The sequence below is a fragment of the Blennius ocellaris genome (genome assembly GCF_963422515.1).
Source record: "Blennius ocellaris genome assembly, chromosome: 24".
In the NCBI taxonomy this organism is placed as follows: domain Eukaryota; kingdom Metazoa; phylum Chordata; class Actinopteri; order Blenniiformes; family Blenniidae; genus Blennius; species Blennius ocellaris.
In genome coordinates, this window is record NC_137673.1 from 4,295,702 (window position 1) to 4,323,525 (window position 27,824).

The 27,824-nt window shown below is 45.0% G+C and overlaps 1 protein-coding gene across 1 annotated transcript; it reads left to right on the forward strand.

The window, feature by feature from the left end:
• The first annotated feature begins 254 nt into the window (after positions 1 to 254).
• Positions 255 to 27,824, forward strand: LOC308147860 (cholecystokinin receptor-like). The gene is made up of 5 exons (XM_080520199.1): positions 255 to 391; positions 9,127 to 9,375; positions 19,046 to 19,304; positions 24,838 to 24,965; positions 25,972 to 27,824. Exons 1-5 carry the CDS (start codon positions 274 to 276, stop codon positions 26,544 to 26,546), a joined length of 1,329 nt encoding a protein of 442 aa, XP_080376325.1. The 5' UTR covers positions 255 to 273; the 3' UTR covers positions 26,547 to 27,824.

A 27,824-nucleotide genomic window follows, 5' to 3' on the forward strand; every position in this document is an offset into this window, starting at 1 on the left:
AGAGAGAGAGAGAGAGAGAGAGAGTTGCCTCGGTTGCGCAGCTTCATTCCTCCACAGTCCTCCAGTCCGCTCCAAGAGCGCGCATTACGCGGGGGCTTCTCTCCTTCTCGGTTCATCTCCCCCTCGGCGCCGCATCCTCTTTACGACCCAAACAACTCCACTTTGGATTTCTTCCAAGTTCCACGCCACCCACTCTGCTCTTTTCCCCTCTTCCTGTGGCTGTTATGAGGAGATCCAGCCCCCGGTGGTGAACAGGTGAACCGGTGAGAGACGATGGCTCTGCGGGCTCTGAACGGGAGCGCGGAGGGAAACCTCAGCATGGAAGTTACCGATTTGAACATCAGCAGCACCAACAGCACCCCCATCCCCCGACCGGCCACCAGAGACAAAGGTAAAATAACTCCGTTTATTCCACTGATCGTCATGAATAATCCGAGGAGTTAAAGGCGCGTCAGTGGCAACATCAGGAAACATCTGGCTTCGATATAAACAGAAATTCGAATCTAGTCCTGTTTCATCAACAGAAGCAACAAATAGATTTCTTTTTTGTCTTTCCTGCTCCTAATTACTGACTGCCACTGCTGATTGATCCCTCGCCACTAAATACAAACCAGCACACCAAATGCAATTTTGTCGCTCATTAAATCCACCTCATTGTACCCCCCTCCCTCTCTCTGTGGGTTGTGTCACAAAAATAATTTGCAATCACGTTTAAATCAACTTCTTCCCCACAGCGCACATTGCATGCAATCAATCACCAAGCAGCACAAATCTACTGCAGCCTCTTCCTGCAGCAGCATCCTAATCAGACCAGGCAAAAAAAGAGAGTGGCAGTTTAAATTTCGGAGTATCTTGTTAATTCCTACACTGCTCAGGCAGATTACGCCGCCTCTGGAGGAAGCTGAAGCCCCCCAGGCTGTGTTCAAGACACCAGTTGAACATTGGTGACTTGGTTCTGCTGCAGTGAAGCGAATGTTTTGTTCAATTCTTCCCCACACTAAATAATTCACAGGCATCCCCTTCTTCTACACAACGTTACTTTGAGTGACTTTACAGGGGAGGTGGGCATGAGATGGCGTGCGGTATAGCTGGACAACACCAAGAGAGCGATCAAACGCCGCTTTTTCTTTACTTTCGATCTGGCTGCATGTCCTGCTCCCCCAGTAGAGGCCAGAACACAGAGACAAAGGAGTCTGCACATACACTGTGAGCCGTTTCCTCCCAGATGTCCACATCTGGGTCAGAAAATGAGGTATATACTGCAGAGTCTCGTTCCGACAGCATTTCGAAGCCGTGTTCCGACAGCATTTCGAAGCCGTTCTGCATCTCGTCCATGCATGAACTGTTCTTTTACTTACTATAGAGTGCAGACGGGTTTTCAAACTGTGCAGTGCTCCTCTCTGGGGAGGCGTGGGAGAGAAGAAGGATAAAGATACCGTACGAGGTTGAGAGAGACAGGAGCATGCAGACCCGTTTATCCACACATCTTAGCTGCCCACAGAAACCTGCAGGGGACATTACTGTGTGTACAAATAAGCATAACTGCAGTGACAGTTTACATTTTACATAAATCAACATACTTTGAGACTGCCAGTGTACTAAAATAATGTGAATCAATCTTAATAGCCTGACACACCACGTCAGAATACAATAAACTATTTGGTACACAGGTTTGTTTTTTGGTGTTTCTTTTATCTCGGCACATTTCAGTATATAACCCATTAGGTTCAAATAACACTGTCTGTACTGGGGTGGTTCTTGTGCTTTTCCTCATTTTCTCACTATTCCTTGGCAGATATACAGCCATACAGCAACATCAATCAGATGAAAGTAGACGCGGAACAGCCTGAATAAGCTCTCGTACTCACAGGATGGCTTCAAAGAGATGAGAGTTTACCAAAATAAGATACAGTGAGGCAAAAAAGCACCCATCAGAGGGACTAAACAACTAAAATGAGATGGGGAATGACCAGAGTTTCATGCAGGATGAACAGTCGACAGAACGGGACACAACACGAGCATAAGAGATGTGAAGCTGCTTGGTTCAGTTCGGTGTTTGTCGTGTCTCTTTGGGTGACGGGGTCGCGACCAACATGTGTGCCTTCACCTCGGCTCCCGTTCTCTCTGAGCTCGCGCTCTGCCTTTCCCACGTCGGATAAGTTATCACGAAGTGAATCTCCTGAGCATTAAATGAACACAGTTTTTCAAAGAGGAGGGGGGGGGGGGGCGTCGCCTCCAGCAACAGAAGGAGAGAGAGAGAGACTTGTTACTGCAGAGAAGCTGCAGCGTTAGAGGCGACTCCAGAGTTTTTAATATCCAATTTCAACGGCGAGGTACCCTGAAGAGAAAATTAGCATCTTGTTCCCTTTGGATGTTTACAGCCTGTCATAACAGGATCACCCTAATCAGATCAAATAATTGTAAAATGTTTGAAGGTGGATCGGGCACAAACCAGCATCCTCCTCCACGATAATGAGCCGCTGCCTCTTGTGTACAAACCAATCGTGAGGAGCTTAACCATGCCCATGTGCTGCTTTAGGTCGAATAGAGGACAGATGATTACCTTCAATCTCATCAGTTCACCGCGGGAAGACGTTTGTCACAGATATCTCAGGGTCGTTGACTTTGGGTATTACTGGGCTAATAAAAATTCCTTCAACCATAGAATAGCTATATTGATCTGTAATCCTCCACTTGTGCATGAAAAGAGGCCGAGCTGCAGTTTCACGAGGTTGCCGTGTCACGACGCGGTCATGCCAGCGCAGTATTTGAAGAATCTGCATACACTGTACAAAGAAAGATCGTAAAGTACATGAGGGGGCGATTCATTTCTATTCTGTAAACTTCACACACACAAAGTTCGCTTACTAATTAAGACCGCTTCCCTTTTCATGTGGCACCTCGCCGCTGGTCTGGTGTACTCAGTGATTTATGGGATTCAAGAGGCAAACACCTCCCTGAATGTTTAATCCGATGCGGAAATCCCATAACAAGCAGCTTTTCTAATACCTACGAGGTTTCAGTTCATTCCAATTATGCTGCACAGGAGTGATGAGGAACCGAGGGAGACGGTCTCAACAAGTCAGAGGTTTCCATAGTGAAACCAACTTAACTTAATTATGATTTCACTGGTGGTTTTGAAATGTATTTGTATCGAGTGACTAAGATCTTGCACAGAAGTGGATCCTGCACTTTGCTACACCTTTTTATCCCCAAGGAAACAGGAAGGGAATTGTGCCCAGCACACACTATAATTGCGAAATTGATTATCCAATGTGCATTAGATGTAGACTATAAAAGAGGAGATTCTTATGCCTTATTGCTTTTCTGCACCAGACTTGGACAAGATGCCTGAATTTGAAATGATGGCGGTATATTTGAAACATCATCGGAAAATGGACACGGTGTGGAATTAAATCAGAGTAAAAATAACCAAGGTATATTTGAACAAGGTATATATTTTTACTGGAGGGACACAACTTTGATTACTCACTTATTTTCCAGCTTGCATGACAGTCAAACAGCCCCGCCTGAGTCTTTTTAATGCAACAACAGAGCTGCTGAAAGCGTATTTAACACTTTCACGGTTCAACGAAGCAATTAATTTGTGCTCCACGTGTGCGGGGGTCTGATCTGCGAGGATCACATATCCACCACGCTCAGCGAGGCCGTCGTTAATTAAGATCAGTGCCGGGATGTTTAATTAGTCCAAAACGGGGATCCACTGAACAGAAAACGTGGGCAAAACATTTAATTAGGGATTCAGTGGAGCAAAGCGGAGCTGTGGCTACTCCACCCCGTTCAGATCGACAGGTAATGAAGACGTCAGGACGGCGACTCGGTGGTGTCGCGTTGACATTTAGTGTCCAAGCTGCCAGTCAGACATTGTCAGGCAGCTTCTTCCCCCTCTTTTTGGCGGGAAAAGACTGAATTTGTCACCTTTTAAAGAGACGTGTGCCTGTTGATCCCCCTCTTAATGAACTGCTGCTCACAGGGGTATTTCAGAATGTCAAAATGTGGCAAAGAAGAAGGGAAAACACAGAGGTTAATGAGGTGCACGTGCCAGAGGCTTTGTGGGTAATTGAGTCAAACAAGCGCTTTCAAACTTCCCAAATTTTCTATGTCAGATCAATATTAATCTCTCACAGTGGGGCATGGTGGGAAGACGGATTGAGTGGGGTTGTGCTGACCGTTTCAGGAACCCACCGCATCACAGTGATAAACTGGACTTCCGCATATCGCTCACTGTGCTAAAGTGCTGTCAAAGGATTCACTTGCAACCACTGCTTTCCCTCAGACCCAGTGAGGTCATGTGTGGGGGCTTGGGCAGAGATCCTCCAGAAGGGATTGGCTTTGATATAAAATGAAACAGAAAGACCCCACAATCTGGTCCTCATCCTCTGGAAACGGGCAGCCTCCAAGTGGCTGTGACAGGCCGCCAGATGGGAAAGACGGGGAGGGACTGGGAAAGAGATGGAAGTGCACTGTGGTGAGACTTCTCTTGGCTATGTGAATGCAAATCAGGGGGCAACAATTGATTTCCAAACACTGTCTGGTCTAAATTCAAGTCAGCCAACTTTGTTTTTTTTTCCTTCAGTCAATAAACACCATCAAGGTTAGACCAGAGAAGAGAATTAAGTGTAAGAGAAGACAATCTCAAACCCATGCAGGATCTTCTTTTCTGGCAACCACTTCACGTCAAGAGGATATTTCACAAGCCAGCAAATAAAAACTGGTCTTTATTCATATGTGTGGTCGTCACTTTAACACTGCCAAAGTACACACACGCATACACACAAGTCGCCCTTCCACACCAGCAGTGGTTGAAGTGCCATGCAGCAGGAGTAACGTTCGGTTCACCGTCTTGCCTGAAGACACTTTGACGCACGAGGAGGTGAAGCAAGAAACTGAAATGATGACTTCAGATCTGGGCAATCCTTTCTATCCCAAGAGTCCATTTTCAGTCTTTCTGAGAAACTCACTTCTGATAAGAACGTTATTTAAACTCATTTCAACGTGTTGGAAAACTGGAAGCGTCACAAAGCGAAGTTGGAGTCCAGGACTCGGGTGAACACTAATTCACACTTAACAAAAACTTGAAGGCAAAACTGGAACGAAGACTCAGGTCATTAATCATAACATCCAGAAGACGGCAGTACACATTGTTGGTTTCATATAGTTTACAATCCAAACATCCAAGAAACAAGATCAGACGTGCGTAAAGAAATATTTGTGTTGGAAGTCGTATTTAGAATTTGGTCCGCAGGGATAATTTGTTGTCTTGTGTTTTCAAAGGGATTCTTAGTTCTGTTGTCTTCGTTGTTCCTTTTTCGAGTTGCACAGGAGCTACACTGCCCCTACAGATCACCAGTGGTATGACTCTCTAAGCGCACTGGAAATACTCCAAACTATACATCAAGCAACAGAGAAGATGGAGAGAACACTCAGTTTCTAAATGATTTGATAGTTATAAATCTGACATCTCCATCACTAATTTGTGAAAATCTATTCTGGACTGATGTCACAATGGCAGTAATGAGGAGGAACCTTGAGGCAACTAATCACCCTATCAAGCAAATGTATTTCTCAATAATTCTGATATCAATAGTCTGATTCAAACGAATAGTTGAGTCACTCTTTATCCTGATGACTCTTTGAATTTCAGCGTTTCATTTCTTTGTCCATCCATCCATCCATTGGCTACCGCTTTATCCGGGGCCGGGTCGCGGCAGAGTCCGAGCAGAGTTGCCCAGACTTCCCTCGCCCCAGACACTTCCTCCAGCTCCTCCGGTGGCACCCCAAGGCGTTCCCAGGCCAGCCGCGAGACATAGTCCCTCCAGCGTGTCCTGGGTCTGCCCCGAGGCCTCCTACCGGAGGGACATGCCCGGAACACCTCCCTCGGGAGGCGTCCGGGGGGCATCCGAAATAGATGCCCGAGCCACCTCAGCTGGCTCCTCTCGATGTGGAGGAGCAGCGGCTCTACTCCGAGCTCCTCCCTGGTGACTGAGCTCCTCACCCTATCTCTAAGGGTACGCCCAGCCACCCTACGGTTCACCCATTTCTTTGTATTACATATAATTTGGCCACTTTAGGGGGGGGAAAACAAGTGGTTTGAAATGTGTCAACAGTTTGCTTTTAATGGTAATTACTTCTTATCTCGTCCATCCTCTGAACTGCTGTCAGCTCTGATTCGGGTTATTAAAAGATGGTTGTAAAATAAAGCCTCACAGTTGTATTATGATTAAAATAATAGCTCAGAACTGTACCTCTTTTTTTCCACCACGAAGATTATTGCCACTCATTATTCATGACCTTTTTGATGAATTATTTCCATGCCATGATGAGATCCAGCCCCATCAATCATATAAACCTTCCTCTATAATACGCCCAATAACTGGCAAAGCTCTCAACTGGCTTCCTGTGCAGATTGAGTCGAGCCAATTCTCTCCTGAAGATAAGATGGCGTAAAGTGATGTTAGGAACATAATTACAGTTTGCGCTGTGGCAGCCGATAGGATGTGCGGCCCAAATGGAGCAACAGCAAAGCAGCCCTGGGTCGAACTCAAAATGCGGCACATCAACAACTCCCGCTTAGCATTTCGGAGGTGAACGCCGGCCTTTTATCTGCGCTGTATTTGGAGATGCCGGTGGATTTGGACACAGCTGTCACGCTTCAGGGAGCCAGAGCGAATGGTCCTGCAGTCCTCAGCCTCCGCGGGTCCAAGGCAGCAGCGAGAGCTCAATGAATAGATGATTCCATTTTCACTCAGCTGGGCCGCTCCACATCAAACACAATAGAGGCTTCTGGGCCACTGGGAGCTCCCCGCACGCCACCGGAGCAGGGAGCATCACAAGGCAGCCAATGATTATGCACGTCAGGCATGTTTGAGTTGTGTAAACCAAACACGTCACCCCTGTCAAGCTGCTGGACTAAAAGCGGGAGTTTGACATGCATGTCAGTCTTGTGCTGATGAATGTGCTCCCATCAGAGGAGTGTCGCTTCAAAAGAAGTTTTCATGTCCTCACGCATCCCTCAGGTCCAAATCCAGACATCAATACTTCTTTATCTGCGCTGTCCAGCCACTCTGAAGGCTGCGGTGTGGCATTAACATCACAATAAAGACATCAGAGAGGAAAATTATTGTCAGCATTTCAAGAGGGAAGTCAATATGTCATCAAGAAAGGCACTGTTGAGAACAGCTACTGGAGACTCAGAATGTCAAGGATGAAGGACTCGACAGGAAATCCAGACACCTTTTCCATTTGTTCGGCTGCAAAATAAGAAGCGGTAGCTTTAAATCCCCCCCACCCTAATCACGCAATCCAATCTTGTATGATTGAGAGTTGTGTGCAGTTGCGGCAACTTCTGATTTGTTGAACGCATCTTATACCGAAACATTATTGCGAACATTTCCAACAGACCAGTATTTTATTTTCCCCTGCAGAAATTCTGCAACCATTCACATTGAAAATATGCCTGTGTAGGAGGACAAGATCAACTCATAAAATTATAAATAGATGTCCTGGCATTGCATCATTAACAAGCCGTCTTTTGGTGCATTTGAAGTCCCATGCACACTCTCCACCCATCGCCGGCCCTCTTGCAGGCTCGGCTGCACGCCGCCGGCCGTGACGCTCGTCCAGCGTCTCGGGCTGTAATCAGAGGACCCAGTCCGTGCAGCACATGGCCGAGCCGACCTTGTCCTGTCACATGCTTTCTTCCTCAAACCGACTCACTGTGACAGGTCGGTGTGAGTGAAGGGAGCATCCCCAAAACCCTCTGGCCGGCCCGTCCTGCTCCTGCTGCTCCTGCTGCTCCGCCGTTTGGTGCCGTGAACAGACTGAGGATATGTGGGAAACGCTGCAGTTTGTCAGCTCATACGTCTCTCCTCTGGTGTAACTTTGCATCTTTTGAGGTTTTTGGAGGTTATTTTTGCATCTTTTTGATCATTCAGACGTGTATGGAATGAAGGTATTCTGGATTTCTATGATATCTTTGTATTTGTCTGTCTTTTTACATACTTTAACCATTTGTGAATTTTGGACCTCATTCAGACATATTACCATTTCATATTGTTTTATTGCTTTTATGCCCTTCAGAAGGACTTCATCATGTGTTTGTTGTCATTTTAGGATTAGAACTGTATTTCTTCTCCCTTGATTTGTGGACGTAAGCTGATAAAACTCTATCCAGAGCTGTTCACGGCCTATCTCATGGGTTCAGTCTGCCTTCGAAACTAAGAAGACAAATCGTCGCGGGGGTGGGTTGGGGAGCATCGTTCTTTCAGATCTACCTCTGGACACCCCTCTGGGAGACAAATATTTCTCTCATTTAATGGCTCATTGGACAAAAACACAAAAAAAAACCAGACACTGGTGGAGAGATGGATGGCGATGAGCAAAAAATGAGAAGGCTGCTTCATTTTCATCTGGTTTTATTTGAGTTGTACTCCCACCTGACGCAGTTTGTCTTCATCTCTGCCTCGCTGATTATTACAATCATTGCTTTTGCTCACAGAGTTAACCAGGAAAATATTGACACTAGCACAATTTAAGATGTTGATTATGCCAAGTTATTCCATCTCATATTAGAATTTGGTGCCGTTTATACGCCGCGGGCCTTATTTCCCAGGTGTACAACCTCATTCAGTCTGTTCTCTCTGTGATTTGCTGCCATTTGTTTTTCATTTCTTTCCTCCTCCTCCTCCTCCTTTTCTTTTTCTTTTTCCATGTGTCATTTAGTACATGGACTGCTTGACTGAGTCTAAAATGTAGTGCCTGCATTTCCATACAGATGAGAACCATATTTTTGAATTAGATGTCGATATGTGATATGTTGCAGGGAGGGGTTTTTTTTCTCTTTCTTTCTTAAACCAGCAGTTTCAATTAATGCATTGATTGTACTCCGGTTTCTTCTCCTTTCTTTATCACCGCTGCCGGAGACATTAAACATGTTCTTCTCCCGCACGACTGCCAGAAAAAGTAGCCGCACTTCTTCCACGCGGAGACAGGGGTCATTCATTGTGCCCTCCGTAATCCACTTGTGCAGACGTTCTTCCGTCCGCTGACCAATTGCTGGTCACCGAAGCAGATTTGATATTAATGACGTGTCTTTGTGTCTGTCAGAGATGGACTCGCTGCGTATTCTCCTCTACTCGCTCATCTTCCTGCTCAGCGTCTTTGGGAACCTGCTGATCATCGTGGTGCTGATACTGAACAAGCGGATGCGCACCGTCACCAACTCCTTCCTGCTGTCGCTGGCGGTCAGCGACCTGATGATGGCCAGCTTCTGCATGCCCTTCACCTTCATCCCCAACATCCTGCAGGACTTCATCTTCGGCGAGGCCATGTGCAAAATCGCCGCCTACCTGATGGGTGAGTGCAAGTTGCACACGACCATTCATGTGTCCATGCGTCTCTTTAAAGACGAGACGTTTCCAAAATTGAGCTGTGAGTTACGGAAGCCATTCATCTCTCCAGCTGGCAGAGTAATCATTGATGAAACCGTTTTGTATGCATGGGTGGGGAAGATCATCAAGCCTCTTCTCTCATCCTACGACTTCACAAATGTAAAATTTCACTCAGTCACGATGAGCTTGTTTGTTTTCTTCCACCATTTGGACAATTCTCATACCTTATCATTGAGTTGACTGATCGGTTTCAGGCTGTTTGCATTAAAACATGTTCAACCTCCACCCAACCATGAGCAAACAACCTCGTCTAAAATGATGGTCGTCAATTTGCACTCTTTGTTTTCATTGACAGAAATGAAAACAAGATAGAAAGTGATCGTTTGGAGGCCTATGGTTGAGCTTTCCTTCTTTTGATAGCACATAGCTGTACTTATAAGTCTTTTATTTAAGAAAAAAACACAAAAAATTCTACTATTAGATATCATCCATTACTTAAAAACAAAGTGATGCTGACTTTAGATTATTTTCTACTAGGGCTGCTCGATTATGGAAAAGAAAATCATAATCACGATTCTTTTGGCCAATATTGAAATCATGATTATTTACATGTTTATGTCTTTGAATTTGGAACAGCATTTATTGAAAAGAGACTCTCCTGTTAAATAAATACAAATATCTTGTAACGTAGTAGTAAAAAATAAACTGTTGTACTGCACTCAATCTTTTGACAAGAAATAAACAAAATACAATAAGAGATATACTTAAAATAAAATAAAGCCCATCCAACTGATCCAGTCGTTTTTTTTAAATGATAAATAACAGCTTGTCTTGTCAGTGATGTTCTTACTTGGGTTCCTGTTGGATCGGTCCTTTTCCTTTGGGGGGAGGAGCAACCAGACGTCTTGCACTGTGACTCTGCTTCATTTTGTTGCGGTGATCTTTAATAAGCAAGAAAGAAAACTGTTAGTTTCAGTTTAGTTAGGCTTTTTTCTTAAAACACTATTTTTGCCCCCAAAAAGTTGCCTTTCATGAGTCATGGAAGTTCACAAAATGTACTTTTTACATTCAACTCACAGCATTGATGTAAATAAATAATGTGGTCTAGAAGTAATTCCTTGCGAACCGTCTCGTGTGGGACAGTCTCGTTTGAGACTCTGTGCCTGCTTTTATTGTTGCCAATGTTTATAGTTTGTTTTTACTTTATTTTACCGTTTTTACTCTTCAATTTTTATTTTTATCATTTACTTGAAGCACTTTGGCTTCAGCCACAGCGGTTTTAAAGTTCTATACAAATAAAAGTGACTTGAAAGAGGTTTGGGTTTGATCCCAGGTGGGGTCGCTTTAAAAAAAAAAAAAAATGTCCCCATAGCGTCACGTCATCTCAAGGTATTCTTTACATGATTATGTCTTTGAATTTTGAACATTTTATTAAAGATATATATTTTAAAAAAAAGACTCCTGTTAGAGATATACAAATATCTTGTAATATAGTAGTAAAAAATAAACTGTTGAACTGCACTCAATCTTTTGAAATATGTCCAACATAAATACTTTGATAAATTGCTCCAATATAAAATTGTGGAGGTGCAGCGCCGATGAACGGGAGTCGGAGGCGGCGTGTTCGGCAAGGGACTCCAAACTTTATTCTCCATTAATCCACACGTCTCACAAACGCTTTTCTTTTCTCTCACTTTTTCTCTCTTCTCTCCAACACACGGTGGAACAACAAGCCCTGCCGCTCTACAAAATAAACGTTCCCCACCACACCACAGTCACTTTGTGAATTATGACCTTAACTGATCCCCACAGTGGGGAACTTTATTTTGTAGAGAGGCGGGGTTTCTGGTTGGTAGTATTTTGGTGTAACAGCGTGTGGCGTTGCACTCTCATGTTGGAGAGAGAGAGAGAGAGAGAGAGAGAAGAGTCAATGAGAAGTGTGGATTAATGGAGAATTAAGTTTGTAGTCCCTTGCTGAACACGCCGTTCATCATCCTTTTTCCTCGATTATATGAATTTTGAGATCACCTGGAGCCAAAATCACAATTAAAATTCGATTAATTGAGCAGCCCTATTATCTACTACATCTACTTAAATCAATATCACAAACTACACACAGAGACACCAAACAGTTCATCAGAGAAAATAAGAGCAATGTGATGTTGATACCCCCTCTAACCACTGCGTACGCAAAGCCGCTACACAAAGTACTGCACAATAAATTTAAATATCAGTGAAATCCATTTTAAAGCACGCGTGAGCTGAGCTGACAGAAACAAGACGGACACGAAATGAACCTCATCTTTTCTACAGGCTCAGGTTACCCTCCGGTGGATGTGCGTGTTAATAATTCAACGGGTGATGTCGGGCTTTTCTCTTGTGTTTGGCAGCCGATCAACCCCTTCAGATTTTAGATCCCAGACGGAAAATTGTTCGACATCAATTGCGAGCCTGTGAGGCAAGAGAGGCTCCCCTCGAGGCGTCGTTTCTGCCCGTCGAAAGGAAACCGTCACTTCTGAAAGTGCTCCAACAGTCACACGTCTTCAGGAGTGTGACTTGGCGATGAGCTGGCTCGTATCAGGACGCTGACGAGGAGCCACGTGAGGTCTGAGTCAGGCTGGAGCACAACACACGGCCAGAGAAACCCAGATCGCTTGTCTCCTCGTTCTGTTGTGAAGCACTGAATGATGGAGGGAGGCTATTGGAAGAACAAAAAAAAAAAAAGTCTTATTATCGCTGTCAAAGGTAAATGGATGGTAAATGGATTTCGCTTTGATAGCACAAAGGTAGAGGTGTAGGCAGCGAAAGAGTTGAACTGTGAAGGACGACTGTTCATGATGAAATGCGTCACGAGTGCCTTTTTATGAAGCTGAAAAAGCACCGGGGTTCGCTCTGCCGTGATTAATGCTCTTCCCCACTTCCCTTTCTTCAAAATACAGAAGAAAAATGGTTGCAATTAAAGTATGGAGACGTGGGGTTCCAAAACACCTGCAAACATCTGCTGACATCCGCGTCGACATGCTAAAGTTGAGCCTCCCACGGGCACCGGCTGAACGCGGATCAATATGCAGGATGATTGTGACGACCCGCGCCCATCGATTTTGTGGCAAACCTCTTGGACAATCTCATCCAGCCTTTTGCAGAGTCATCTGTTAGCGCACACCCATTAGACACACAATACGCCATCCATCGCCCGGACGGCCCGGACTTCTCTGCAGCTCGATTATCACGTGAATCATGGCCGACGGACGGTTCCAGCGGCACATCGGAGATCGATGTTGCAATAATGCATGCGTTTCTTTGCGTTCCGGCTTGTGCGGGCCATCTTCAATCACATTTATGTATCCATGTTTGTGTGTGTTTTTTTCCCCTCCCTTCCTTTTGCTCGTCGTGTGATGCAATTACCAGCCAACTTGCCCGCTCAGTCCGTCCGCCGCCCCTCCCTCTGGGTACAGTTTGCATAATGCGATGGAGCTTGACTTCCACAGTAGTTTCCTGCGAGGCTATCTGCACCTGGAACGCATGATTTCCATTTGTAGAGCTTCAACGCCTCGGGGCTTCTTCTGCATCGAACTGGATGTACAACTCAGAATTAATAGATACGCCTTCAGCCGGGGGAATTGTGAATGCTACGCCGGGGATCGCTCCGAGGCTCCAAACTTTAAAGCTCCGCTCAAAAGGCAGTTATCCACCTGAGAGCGCGCCTCGGGTTCCCTGAACAAGAGGAAGGATTACGGAGGAGAAGCCACAGCCCAGCAGGGGAAGCCGCGAGACGTCGCGTTCAGTTAATTTGACCGCTAATTACCTTTGTGGCGACCGGTCGGGGATCACCTCCCCTCCGAGATCAGCCTCACGCCACGGCCACGTGTCAAGCTTCAATCAGCACCGAGAAACATGAACCAAGACTCTCAACTAAGACTGGCCCTTAATGGAGACGAGTCCATTCACCTCAATGCAGCATGCGGATTTATGAAGGAGGAGGCTTGACTGCAGACGAGCGTCTGCAAAGTGAATGTGAGGTTTATGGCTTTCAGCAGATGGGAGAGCGTTTTAGCTGCGAGCGTTGAGTTCCCCTCCACTTAGAATATAAATGAAGCAGAAGAGGATTACCAGCCTCAGGGCGTCGTCCATCTCCGTCCACACCGATGTACCATATCCAGTTAAAACTGATGAGTATCAAGCAGAAGTTGGTGACAGCCAGGAGGTTAACGGGAACTACAAGGCAGCACTGACATTCACACGAATGTTTTTCTAAATTGAGTATTTTACATTTCAAAGATGTTTTTTTTTAGACAAATCTTCATGTCGATTGAATTAAGCACTAAAAAAACTTTAGTGAGAAACATTTAAAATCAATGAAAATCTTGTCCAATATATGTTTTACTGACTCATCATATGTTTGAAAGCTGCTCTGTTCTAAATATGGAATTACATCTTTCCATGGTTGTGATAATCATTACAACACATTTTCACATGCATGACAACTGACTTTAACCAAGGCCACGGTAAATAGAGCCACAATAACAAGGATTATGCTGCGGTTGTATTTCCCTCCACATCAGTCACTTTGCAAAAGTGCAAACATGTGAGGCGCAATACTGCCGTCAACAGTTCTTATAAGACAAAACACAATACGGATGAAAGTTCACAGTGACCGTTGATCAGCGAAACCTCAACACGTGATCCTTTTGTGCTCCTGGTTATCTATAACAGACACTGGAAAATGATCCTACGGAGTTCTGGAGATATCAGGCGAATGAGAACGACTGATAATCAAAATCCTATCAGTCCCTCTTCCAGACAGAGCAGCAACGTGAGCCAAATGTGAAAACAATTTGAGGCATCGGGCAGATGCTGACTTAATGGGAGTGAGATAGAATGGTTATGCATGAACAAAACCAGGACGACACAGAAACCGAGCTGTCCTGCTTTTTGGGCTCAATCGAGTGAAACAAAAGTATGAAATAAAAACTTTTAATGACCAAACTCTGACCAGGTCTCAATTCCAGGTGACAAATATAGAAGACAAACTCTTGATGCTCTTTTAGAGATGACGTGTTAAGACGAACATGCCTTTGAGAAACTGTTAGAAGCGTCCGTGACATATTTCTTTTTGATACAGGGAATAATGGAGGAATAAGAATAAATTACACCACAGCCCGCTGACAGCATCGATTGATTAAAAATCAGACAAACACCCCGAACTGAACCACTAAAAGCCACTGAATTCATTCTTGTGTCAGACTGAACTGTCTTCATGCTCCTGGTGACTATTTTCTCTGTCAACTGTACAAAAACTTCAATTCCCGAAGCTTCAAAAACCAAACGTGGAAGAATATTTCTTCAGATTGTGATGAGCTGGACGAAGATGTCAGCGTTTCTGGGTAAACATCTTCCAGAGGAAAATATAGATAAACTATGCTGTTGTTGGGAGAGTAAATCTGTCTGACTTTAAGAAATCTCAACATATTCCTGAGATATTGGAGTACATAAGAATGAGCACAACAGTCCAAGTGCATTAAAATGCAGCTGCACCTTCTCAATGCTAAAACAGTGGAGAACAATCAATACATTATTGCTGCAAAACATTTTAAACTGCAGTGATGCATCCCGTTTTCTATCGTAGTTGGTCCTCGGAGGTGAAATGAATTGATTTGCTTTCAGATCACTGTGGTCTTACCACGTTTTTATCTAAATTGATGGTCAAGCAGGTCAGACCTGAACCGGTGATGCATTCGTTCCTGGAGCTCACACACACACAAAAAAATCTAATCGCTCAGACGAGATGCAGGCCGCCCTGCGCCCAATCTCCCCCCGTCCGGGCCGCCGGCGTACCTGCACCAGCATCATCCATCTAAATCAGCCCGGTGTCAGCGCCGTGCATCACCTGAGAGTGCACTTCCCCTCGGTATGGATCCTCGCCACCCCGCAGCCATCACTCTTTATAAGTGCCGGAAAACACAGCTCACTAAACCTGTGGCTCCGCTTCACACTGGCTTCCCTGTCTAATGGGGCGACGTCGAACCAGCTCCAAAAGTGCATCCAACTACAAATACAAGAGTCGCCACCTTGTTTTAGCTCATTTAGTGTTTCGTCATGGTGGTTTTTCTCTCTCACTTCCCTCAGTTCTTACGTTGGTCCTTTTATTTCCCTCTGCGCTCGATAAATGTTACATTCAGCTCTGGTTGGGTCTTTCCGTGGTTGTTTTGTGAATTTTAACACTTCACATTCTGGTGTTTGAATTGATCATCAGATTGATCACATAGATGTTTGCAATTAATTGTTTAGTTTGTCTATTAATCATTTCAAAATCAGATTGGACTCTTTTCTGTTTATACTGTTACATTTTCCAACTTATCTTTGTTTTATGTCTCAACTTAGTTGTGTGGGTCTTTTTTTTTTTTCTTTCACATCCTTTTTATAACCGTTTCTCGACGTCTGTGGTGATTTGGGCAAAATTTGGGTGTCATTTTGTGACATTTGGGTCTCAATTGTAGTCATTTTGCACTTTTTCAGCCTTTCCACATCCATTTGTTTGAGCATCGAACCACAATTTTAAAAGTTATTTCCATGCAAATGCGCTCCATCTAAATCTGACCTCAAATTGTTGCGTAGCTCCCTTTATAACATTCACCCTCATTTTGTTTAATTCCTGCTGTTTGTTTGCTCTCCAAAGCACTTTTCAGAAGTGCTACATAAATAATTCTTCTTTTCCTTTTGTCTGCTCATTATTTTTTATTGTTGCCCATCTTTCCTTGTGCTGGGAAAAAATAAATAAATCCCCGCCTCTCTCTGCTCCTCATTTTCACAATCAGGGAGAGTCGGTGCTTCAGCCAGGCACGACCGCCTTCGAGCATCAACAAAAGAAACCCCCCCCCCTCAGCCCCCCCGTCCCCTCCCCGGGTGTGCGATTCGCTCTTCCTCCCCGTCTCTGCTTTGCACATAAAAGAGAGGTGTGGGCGTGGGAGAGTTGTTGTGCGAGACTCTTCTGGCTGCGTGTGCACTGTTAAGATCTGCGCCGAGCCGCCCACCTCCCTCTGCTGCGCCGGGGGTCCTGCGTCCGGACCCAGCCGGCAGGTCACCATCCCGCACATCCCGCGGCTCTGCAGCGCTCGCATTTGTCACGCTCTCTTCGTTTTGTGTCTCTGAGGCTTCAAAGTGCCTCTGTTGTGCCTCTTCTTGTGGCTTCATTTTGGCGTTCTGGTGTCATTTTGAGTGTCTCTTCTTTACACTTCGACTTGGTTTTGTTGGGGAGATGCTGCGGTGAATTTTAGCCACAAGTTTAGCTCAACTCCATCATATATATATATATATATATATATATATAAAACAAAGCGCTTTACCAGAGTAAACAAATAAAACGATATCACTTAAAGGAGTATGAAGGAAGGTACTGTACATTTGGCTAAAGCTGTGTCTACTTCATTTGCGTGAAATGAAAGAATTAATTAATTGTGAGTTGTCTTTGAGTCAACATGTGTTAGTTTTGGCGTTTCTGCTCGATTTGGATGACTTTTCTTGTTTTGTTTTGAAATCTGAGGTGTTTTAATTCGAAAGATTTTCTTGCCAGGTATAAAAATGAAAAAAAAGACATTTCCACAGTTTGAGGAATTTTTCTTGTGTAAATTAATGCATTTTCCGCGTCCAGTGATTAATTTGCTGCATATGTAATATACGTATACTTACCAAGAGTTATATTAACTTGTGTGACAGAGATGTGGTGGTTTTAAGTCTAATGTAGCGTCCTGTCAGGTTTCATGTCAGTGTCGCAGCAATAAAGAAAACTAACTACGCGCGTCGTTAATAATGCACAACGGTGAATCTGTGCATGCCGTAGAGCAGAGGAGGCCTTCAGATTCCACACCAAACATCCTCCCTCTCCTCTTCCTGCTCTTGGTCTCCAATTCTTGTTTTCATATTTTCAATTGTGCAGCAGCTACATAAACTCGATGCTTCATCCTTCAGCGCCTGATAACAAAGCTTATAGCCACAAAGTTTTTCATGGTCGGGTTGCTGGAGGAACGTGCGCCAAAGACTGAATCCCTTCTGACAAAGGAGGAGCCGCTCACTGCGGAGAGGCTTCGTACGTTTCCTGTAAACTGAACAGCGTCGTGTCGGGAGGAGAATTTATAGCGACTCGCTCTGCTGAAACATAACGCCGAGCTTTACCGACGTGAGAGAACGGTGAACGGGGATTTATGTGCCAGACAGCTGAATTACGGTTGATGCGCTCAACGCGCAGGTATGGCTTTATTAATGCACACTCCACAACATAACAAGCCCCCCCCCCCCACCCCCACCCCCCCAACCCCCACCTCCCCCCGACCACCTCCCAGCCGATTATGCATATTCACACATGTTAATACGGCTCAGCCTCGGTTACTCTCTACAGCAGTTGAACCTGTTTTTAACCCCGCAGAGAGCGTCCTCTCTCATACTTCTCTCTAATTGCAGGAAGGACAGACGGATTATGTGCGTTTCTAACGCAAGTCTTTGGTTTCTAACTGCAAATAATGTGCGACACTTACAGTAAACTCTTTGATGGGCTCACCAGCAAACGATCACATGGACACAGAGGAATTAGAACAACAGTTGACCTCTGGCGATAGTTTCCAAATCTGTTGGGCTTGTTTTGTTGTGTCCCGTCTGTCCTCGTCCTTTAATTGGTGGAAAGCAAGTGAATGCACTTCTCCACTGCCACAATTATCATACTATGTTTTCCCATCTTGTCTTGTGTTTATAGGTATTGTAATGTTTTATCCTGTATGTCCTTGTCCAGGTCATATTTTTCCACATATTTGGATTAAAAAAAAAAAAAAAAAGACATCAAATGAAGACCGATTGTTTCCATTATACATGTAAATTACTTCTTGGAAGTAAATCTTATAACACTGGAAATCCTATTAATTTCTCTTTTAAATAACGCCACTAATTGTGAGGAACACGTGTCCATATGGCTCTTTCATGAGGAACGCTTGACTTAACTTTGCTGACAATGGACATCATTTTTAATAATGGTTCAAACCCTATTTGATTTGAGACTTTGAAAAGTAACTGTACAGCTTCGGGTAAAGATAACAGAGCTTCTCGTGCAAAAAATGAGCGCGTTTCAAAACTCAAAGGTAAAGTCGAATGCAGTTTGTGGATAATTAATGTCTGGCAAATGATTTGAATGAAGACTCAAAGAACAAAAGGGATCCTATGTGACACTTTAAAAGACACTACAACAAGAGCTAATCATAACTCCAGACTTTGTAGATAATAAAATGCAAAAATGCAGGGTTTTTTCCCCCCAGCTGCTCCTGAGTAAAAGTAAAACAAAAGCAGAATATAGGGTTTGATTTCAATATACTGAGAGAAATGAGTGTGCTACAGTCGATACTGAGGAGAGCACACATTTTAAAGGCTCTGCACGTACTCCATCGCCCTTGTGCCGGCTTCATCATTTTTTTTCTTGGTTTTCAAAATGCTCCGTGGCCTTGTTCCAGACTGCTTGACAAAAATGCTTGTAATCTTTGAACCTCCATCCCGTCTTAGACCCTTTGATCGCTCGCCGAGTGCTTCCTGAAGGCAGAGGTGACGCTTGATGGGCCTTTATGAAACATTTTCCATCTTATTTCCCGTCTCTCTTTCAGGCGTGTCTGTCAGCATCTCCACCTTCAGCCTGATGGCCATCGCCATCGAGCGCTACAGCGCCATCTGCAACCCGCTCAAGTCCCGGGCGTGGCAGACGCGCTCCCACGCCTACCGCGTCATCGCCGCCACCTGGGCGGTGTCGCTGCTCATCATGGTGCCCTACCCCGTGTTCAGCGTCATCAAGTCTTTCTCCAAGAACAGTATGAAGGGTCGCATGTGTCGTCTGGACTGCCCCAGTCAGCAGGCGGAGCAGACCTGGTGAGTCCCGGAGATTCTCTCTTGCCCTTAATCTTACATGGCTGCGTGGCAATCTGTTGGTTGGAGATTAGACGGAGTCGGGGAGAGTCCCGCTTGGCTCTGCTCCTCAATGTGTGCAGAAACTCCCGATTTCCATTTAGTGTAATTGTGTAATTTACATATATTTTGACAGCCTTTTTTTCTTTTGGCTGTGCAATCAAGAGCCCTTTGTGCTGATTGCTCACAGTTGGAGGAAAAAGCTGCATGCTGATTGGGTCATCGTGGAGCTATTGCTCAAATTCCCAGCGCAAAGCTTTGAGTCAACTCATAACATAGAGATTGATGCTTATTTCAAGCTGTGTTTCCACAACCCAGGAAAAGGATACCGATGGTGGAGCTGCAGCGATCAATGGACGGTCAAACTAAACGTATTTTGCTTCTTTGGAAGTGAGATTCACCATCTTGAGATAAGAGAGTGCATTTGTGTTTTAGAAGCCAGGTAGTGTGTGAGCAGCCCGAAGCTAAAAGGGCCTCATAGAAAGTATCCGGTTTGACAGGGACCGCTTCTTCATTTGCCTATTATTTGTGATTTACCACCATCTCCGATCATAAATGTCTGCAAATTCCTCTTCTGTGAAGCGGCTTGCGATTTCACACGTTGTCCCAGTCAAACTTGACAGATCTCCGTGAATGAGCTTTGCTCGTCTTGAAAACTTGCGGCCTGCGCCGCTGTGATCGGGCCTCTGGTGTATTTCCCCTGGAGCCGAGAAGAAAAATGAAAAAGATGAAAAGTCTAGGTAATGATGGAGAGAGGGCTCTTTAATCCTTGTCGTTTTAAGAATGAGCCTGCGGGCAGCTAGAAGTTAGGAAAGTGGATACATGCCGGTGTGTCTGGAAAATGAATGAAATCATTAGGTGAGAGTTTCAGAGGATGAAAAAGTGAACAGGTCTCTCCTGCTGAGGCTCAATTAGAGAGGGTGTGAAATGGATTTGTTTTGCGGTTCAGGAGCAGTTGTACCAAAACTCCGAGGGAAAATGGGATTGGAAGCTGAGAAGACGTCATTAGACGGCGCAACTGAAGATCCTTCCACGGCCCTCAGTGTCACACTGACGTCAATTGACATGAAAGTTTCAAACTGCTGCACTTTCCACCGAGATGGACGAGCAGAACTTGTGCAAAGGGCGAGGAAAGAAGTGATAATTGCAGCAAAAGCTGCCATCCACACGCTCTCTTAGGACCAATAAAAGTCGCTTTGCCGCTCGAGAAGCTGGATGCTGGTCCGGGGTGTTCACAGCTCGGTCCACAAACAACTCAGGGCTCTGCAGGATGGAACAATTAAGCCGCAGAAGAAAGGAGGCGGCGGAGGCCTTGTTCGTCTCTCTCCTTGACAGACTTTTGTGGTCCAGCACTCTGAAGATCTCCACCGTCTGTCTGTCAGGCTTCACTGGGAGAGGAGAGGCGGCTGGAGACCACTTAATTAGTCCGCCTTCTAAAGAGATGGAGAAAAGTTGAGGCTTAGATGTAGGAAGTTTCAGATCCACCGAGTGCGAAGAGACTTTCATGTTTTAATTCGGCGTCACCCTTTGCCACGCATATTTAAATCAGGTCTGGTTCGCGAGGGTTAAAACTGGACTGGCGTGGAGATAATACCTCCGCCACGACCTCTCGACAGAAAAAAGAACAAAAAAAGAAAAGAAAGAAAAAGTGGCTAATGAAGCGGCACAGGAAGTCATTGAAGCGTCCGTTTTCAATGAAATATTGCCGTCAGTGATGACGAGCAAATGGCAGCAAAACACAAAAGAGCCATCAAACGGATAATGGACCGATTACGTTCGCTGGAAATTAATGATTTTGGATGGATATTATTGTGCCTCGGACAATATAGAGTTTTACATAAAAACAAAGGTTTTGTGGAGGGATGAGAAATCTTATTCACAGAGGCAAATAAAACCACAATAAAGGGAGAGAAGTGGCTCTCACAAACATTATCTGGTGTCTGATTCATTCGGTTCGACTTTAATGAATATCAAAGGCTGTTATAATGCCAGAAATTCAAACTTCTAAACACTGAAAATGACACTTAAATGCGTCTTCTGGAGACCAAAACACAACACTCAACAGAGGACAACAGCTGAATTTGTGGGAAAATTCCCCTTTTCTCTGTAATGTGAGAAATCTGCCTTTACATGCAATTACATGCCTCGACACCAGCGTCGTCCCAAATCTGCCCATTGCAACAATCGTTAAGCCAATTACAGAGACTATATCAGAAATTAGACCAAATTAGACACAACCATAAAATGTGTCAGTCGAGTGATTCGAGTTACAGCGACAGTACTTTTCATATAATAGTCAAACATGATGTGGTTTTCACATGGATTTATCTGTGCTTGTGAAATCCTCACGCCTGACCACTGGAACGTCTTTTACGGCAATAACAGATCCATCATTAAGATTACGACTTCATTTACCATCGCAAGAGGTTCAATTAGTGAAAATTACTCAACTTACAATCAAGAAGACATAATCAGCATTGCAGCGTTCCTTTAGTGATTTGTTTTTAAAAGCTTAAACCGAGAGTCTCTTCAGGCTCACGTTGAATGAAAGGCTGGAGCTTTTACAGCTTAACTTCTGCAGCTCGGGGCGATTTCATGGGAAACTTCTGGCCGAAAATAAGAGAGTCGGTTCCGGCTCCACAAGCATCAGAGCAAAAATGAGCAGCCTGACAGCCTCATGGACGAGACGCACACCAGAGAGTTTACAGATTTATGCCGGAGGGGAAGTGAGAGTATCGGCTCTGACCGCGTGCGTCACCATGACTGCGGGAGAAATTATTTCGGGAGATGTGTGTGGAGAACACAGGCAGCCAAATGACAAGTTGAGGGGAGATTTCCGGCCGTCACAAAGGAAGATCACTTGCATGTTTACACGTATCTGAGGTGGCGACAACTCACAGGCATGTTACTGGGAGAGGAGCCATTTTTATACCGTTACAGGATCTTGCAATGCATCAAATTACTGCCTTCTTTTGATAATATCCATCTTTAATTCTGGGAGTGAACAAAATGTCGATTTTTCAATGTCGATTTTAGATGGTTTCAGATCATTTGGGACAAAACAGCTTCCTGCCCTCGTCTGTCCATCCTCGCGCCTTTCCAAGGTCCTTCTCTTGACGCCACCAGACTTTATAAGCGACCATGTCAGCAGAAGTGAGAAGAATTCCAATGGAAAATCTGAAATGGGGCACAGAATCCTGACAACTAGCCTATATAGCCCTGTCATATCTGTACTCGTTATTGGTTTAAGCGCACGTACTTACTAACACTCTATTGTTCTTAATCGTGGCTTTCCTAAACTAGTCGGTTATGCCGTGTTTCAGTGTTAAACTGAATTTAGACCACATTTGAAAGCACTCAGTTCAGAAGGTCCCCTGACTGAACCCCAACAAGAGGTGGATGTCAAAGGGAACGCGCGGCTGATGTGTGCATCGTTTTCTTTGATGATTAATGTGAGACAGATCCTGATGGGTAATCCTGTGGCTCTCATGTGATGTGGGAGTAAGTAGGTATTAATATTCAACATGTTGCTTTCGCGCCATCCATCTGGGTTTTCCCCCCGCGGGGCCACAACAAACACGACTCCTATTTGTTTCTTTTTTTTTTCACACCGCTCTCTCCCGCTCGTTCATTTCCGCTCGGCTTTTGTTTCCAGCGCAGTTCCAAGCAGTATCACAGAGTTCAGAGAAATGGACAGGAAGACATTAGAATATCAGAGAATTAATGAAAAGCCGCCTCGTTCTCCTTCCTGCTTTTATGTGCACACTGGTCCAAGACAAGCTGATTACAACCAATGAAGATTCACCAACCATCAAAGTTCCTCTGACATTAATTGCAGCCTCCCTTTTTCTCCTTTACCTCAGAAAACACGCTCGCATCGTCCCAGGTGGAATCCATGTTCAAACAAAGGCACGGAGCTTTACAGGTCTGGCGCGGCGCATCCGCCCAGGGAGGGGAGAGATTCAGCTTTTCACTTTCATGCACTGCTCAAGAAATTACTCTCTTACGTTTTGTTCGGCTTTTCTCGCTCAGTTCAAGACTTCTCCTTTGATGCGTCATCAATCCAGACACTTGGGGGAGCCGCCATTGTTGAGTCTTTATTCAGACGGACAAAAAGACGGGGAACAATTGCGATCAGGCTCTTGAGCAGTCGGGAGAAAACAAGTGAGGAAGTGTTTGAACTGCACATCAGTGCATTTCTATTCTACACACTTGTAGCTTAGGCACATATGATCTCCAAAACCAAAAAGGTCACAGACGTCTTGTATTGTGTCTTGTTGTTAATGTAAATGTCAATATGGACGTGTAAAGTGTGTGTGTGAACTATCGATATGTCAGCAGCACAGAGTGATAATCTGGTGCTGAAAACCTTCCCGTACAGGTCCAACTGGTACGTGGAAGTGGTGATCGTCAGTCTATATGTGAAAGCAAATAAGTAGTTTAAACATAGCTGATTTTTTACCAGCCCTGCGTTGGACTGAAAACCTGTCGGAAAGTTGGAAAACATGCATCAATAAATAATATTGCGAGAACAAGACTGACTTCTATCAGACTTCGAATCCATTTTAAGGCATAAAATCATCTAATTTATAGTGAAAAAAAACTCAACCCTTCAAGACTTGCCATTTTATTATATGAGTAGTAACCAAGTTGGAAATGCTGAAATTAATGAATCGGTCGCATATATCAAGATTGATAGTTTAAATAATATCTGGATTTGTGTCAAATGCTCTTCAGTCGTTTACACTTGAGAACTGCTGTACAACAATAAAAGGACTGTCAGTAGTAACATCTGTTACTAGTTGCAGTAACAGATGTTTTGTCAAAACTAAGGTGAAAAAAAAAAGTGGATACAAATCTGCATTTTTAGTTTGGAAACCACAAGGAATAATATGGACATTAGCAAATATAATCAACCTGCTTGATAAAGAGTCAATGGCATTTATCCAGCAGATATATTTCACTGGATTTGTTGCCAAAAACACTTTATTTGTGGAGATATTAAGTTTCCCTGGGTAATCACATATAGAATAAATCTCAAAAATGTGCTTCGAACAGACTGTAATTAACTGTATCTGGCACAACCGGGACTTCTTGCTTGCCGCCATTTTCATTTGCTGAGGATGTGAAAGACGGCGAGGAAAACCTGGGAAATGAACAAGAGCCGCGTACGAAATGAAAACGTGGCCGGATCCTAGCGGGAACTGCGCGCCGTGATCCTGTTTCACAAACGTGTGCTCTGAAAGCCGCAGAAGCACATGAAAAATGTAAGACATATGCAAATATTGCATCAGTGTGAGCAGCTGGAGTGCGAAATAAACTGCCCACAAACAGAGAGTGCGGAGCCAGACTGAACCCGGGGGCCCGCGGGGCAAAGCTTGAGCAAGAGGATCCATGAGGCTGCTGCACCTTCACAAGCATAAATATCCTGAAATAGTCCGTTTCCAATCTCTTAACCAACGCCTCTCGCGCTCTTCACTCTGCTTGTGGTTTGCAGGTACGTGCTGCTGCTGTTCAGCCTCTTCTTCGTCCCCGGAGTGGTGATGATTATCGCCTACGGTCTGATCTCCAGGGAACTGTACCGAGGCATGCAGTTCGAGCTGAGCCAGAGCAGGGAGACTCCCGGTGAGAAGCCGCCGCACTGAATAAAGACACACATTTCACCTTCTCAAGCCCTGAAACAGACGGCAGAGGAAAAGGAAGGAAACACCTTTCGCCACAAACACAGTGGTTTGTTTTGCCTCAAGCGGAGCATGACATGTTTTGTCGCTACCTACAGATTCTGCACCTGTTACCTCCAAAAATACACTCCGAGGTTATCCATTTCTTCTTGTGGCCTCAGAGCCGATTCTTCCCATTAAAAAAAAAAAGAAAAGCCCAATGAGGTACAGCTGATATACCTACACTTGAGGTTTTAACTGTGTCTGAGGAGCAGCGGTTTCCATGGAGTCCAGGCTGTGTGTGATTCATCGAGCTGAAACAGCCTTCGGAGGCGACTGTTAATCTACTGCAAAAAAAAAACGATGCGTGGAAATGATGAACATAATTTCTGAGAAACTCCTGAATGCTGAAAGCCCTCATTTATGAAGTCACTGAACTCATCACACAGCAACAACTATACTGTGTGTGTGTTCACGGTGCAGGATGTGAAAACAGATCCATATGTCGCATTGAGATTTTATCCAAGAGTTGATTGTTTTGTTTTTAATTTGGCATGATGAGATAGTTTGACAAGACCCCACTCGTGCGGATGCAATTACAACAGAATTAAAGCATCATGGGAAAATCACTTCATGGGAGCCGATTTGTGTGCAGTTCTCTAATAAAACACTCGATCTCATTGTAAGATCATTTTAGACATGATTTTGCGAAACTATTATTGACATCTGTTTATTTATTGATGGTATAAATATGTGAGAAACACTTTACAGGTTAGGGGTTGTTTTCCATGCACATGCTTCATTTTCACTTCTGTGGCTACTTCCTATATTTGGACATGAAAAAGTCATTTTGTAAAAAGTGCTGCAGTGCTCTCTTAGGTGTTCCACCAGGCCCGATTCACGGACCCCTTAACGAAGCCTGCTGTCACTCTTCGCTCTTGAAAACCAAATTTTCACTTGGACCCCCACAGGCCAGAGAAACGGCGTGAGCAGAGGCATGGCGGAGCCAAACGATGACGACGACGGCTGCTACATCCAGGTGTCCAAAAAGCCCACATCGGCTGTGGAGCTGCCCACCCTGTCCTCGTCGGCGAGCGCCGCCCAGACCAAGACGGAGCGCGCCCGCAGCAACACCTCCGACGCCAAGCTGCAGGCCAAGCGCCGGGTCATCCGCATGCTGATGGTGATCGTGGCGCTCTTCTTCGTCTGCTGGATGCCGCTGTACACCGTCAACACCTGGAAGGCCTTCGACGTGATGTCGGCCACCAAGGCGCTCTCCGGCGCGCCCATCTCCTTCATCCACCTGCTGTCCTACACCTCCGCCTGCGTCAACCCCATCATCTACTGCTTCATGAACACTCGCTTCCGCAAGGCCCTGCTGTCCACCTTCGCCTGCTGCTGCCGCAACCGCCTCTGCCGCCGGTGCCTGCAGCGCCGGAAGAGGGAGGCCGGCGAGGACGGCATCACCGCCACCTCCATGGCCACGTCCATGGCGACCTCCATGTCCAAGTTCAGCTACACCACCGTCAGCACCGCAGGCACCTGATGGGCCTGGAGGGGGGGGTGCGGCGGTGCGACTGGTCCCACCGTCGCTGTTCTATTCTTTTTATCTCGTCAGTCTCCACCTTCACGCACGAGTCGCACGCACAGGAATATCGCCGCCCTCGTTCCGACGCCGTCCCGAAAGGTCCCGTTCGTATTCCGCGTTCACGGTCGCAAGAGCGGGAGGCAAGAGCGGGAGGCGACGGATCCGTCATCCTCTGTCTCATTGGCGGCGTCCGCTTTTGTTGCATCCTGAAGAGAAATTCAAGTGCCTGTGCTCTCTCTGTGGCTTCGTCTGTCGTGTCTGGACATCTTTGTGCAAAAAGAGGGAAATCTTGAATCTGTGTCCATGTAAATACTGTCTTTATGTTCTGAGCGTGCCAAAGGTGAGTGGTCTGATGGGAATGTACCGATAGAATGGGAAGACTCTGAATTTCATCTTTCTTTTTAGCTTAATTTGACTTCCTCTGGATCGTCATTCTTTCCAGTGTCGTTGAACCAAACACCAAAAAGTTAATGTCATTGAAGGTGAGCCTGTTTGTGAAAGCGACAGGCTTCTTCGTCTGCTCCTTTCATAACAGAGGACTGTAATGTGATTGAAAGCTTCCTCCAGGCTTTGAACTTGACAAATAATGTCTGTCCTGACTTGTATAATTAGGTGTTGGTTGTTCGGAGATCACGTGTTGAGTCAGAGTGAAAAGTTGTGTCACATTTCAAACAATTCCCAGAGAAAATCTATGTGGTCGCGCCAACCTTGACTCTTGATCCATTTTTGAGTCCGAGGGGGAAAAAAGTAGAGATTTCCATTAAAATATGGGATGTGCGTAAGGTTAGAGGAAAACAAAATCAAACCTATTAGTCTTGGAGTGTCCACCAAATCTGGAAAAGTCAACGTGACCAGCTTACAAACGTAGGAAACCTTTGTATCTTAAATTAAATATCCTGTAAAATAGAACATTTTGGGTGTGAAGAAAGTCCCTGAATGAAAAGAATGCATTGATCCTGAAAATAGGCTGGAAGCTACATTGTGCCCTTGAGGTCAAACCAATCTCACTATTTCTGGAGTTGCACCAAACTGAAGCCTCGGTGTTGAGGAGGCAGACAGATGACTAGGATTGGGGAAGTTATGTAATAGAGTACAGTGAGCTTCTTCGTCCAGTGATTTGAGATGAGGACCTTTCTGCTGAAGATCGAAGGAACATCTTACAATTTCCTTTGAAAATGATGCGGGACGGGACGGTTTACTAATAGGACGTTTGCAAAAATGTGTAGCTGTATCAGA

Bases quoted from the DNA above. Each gene is read 5' to 3' on its own strand.
- LOC308147860 (XM_080520199.1), top strand. From the start codon at position 274: ATGGCTCTGCGGGCTCTGAACGGGAGCGCGGAGGGAAACCTCAGCATG. The intron at 392-9,126 runs GTAAAATAACTC...TGTGTCTGTCAG, and splicing joins ACCGGCCACCAGAGACAAAG to AGATGGACTCGCTGCGTATT. The intron at 9,376-19,045 runs GTGAGTGCAAGT...TCTCTCTTTCAG, and splicing joins AATCGCCGCCTACCTGATGG to GCGTGTCTGTCAGCATCTCC.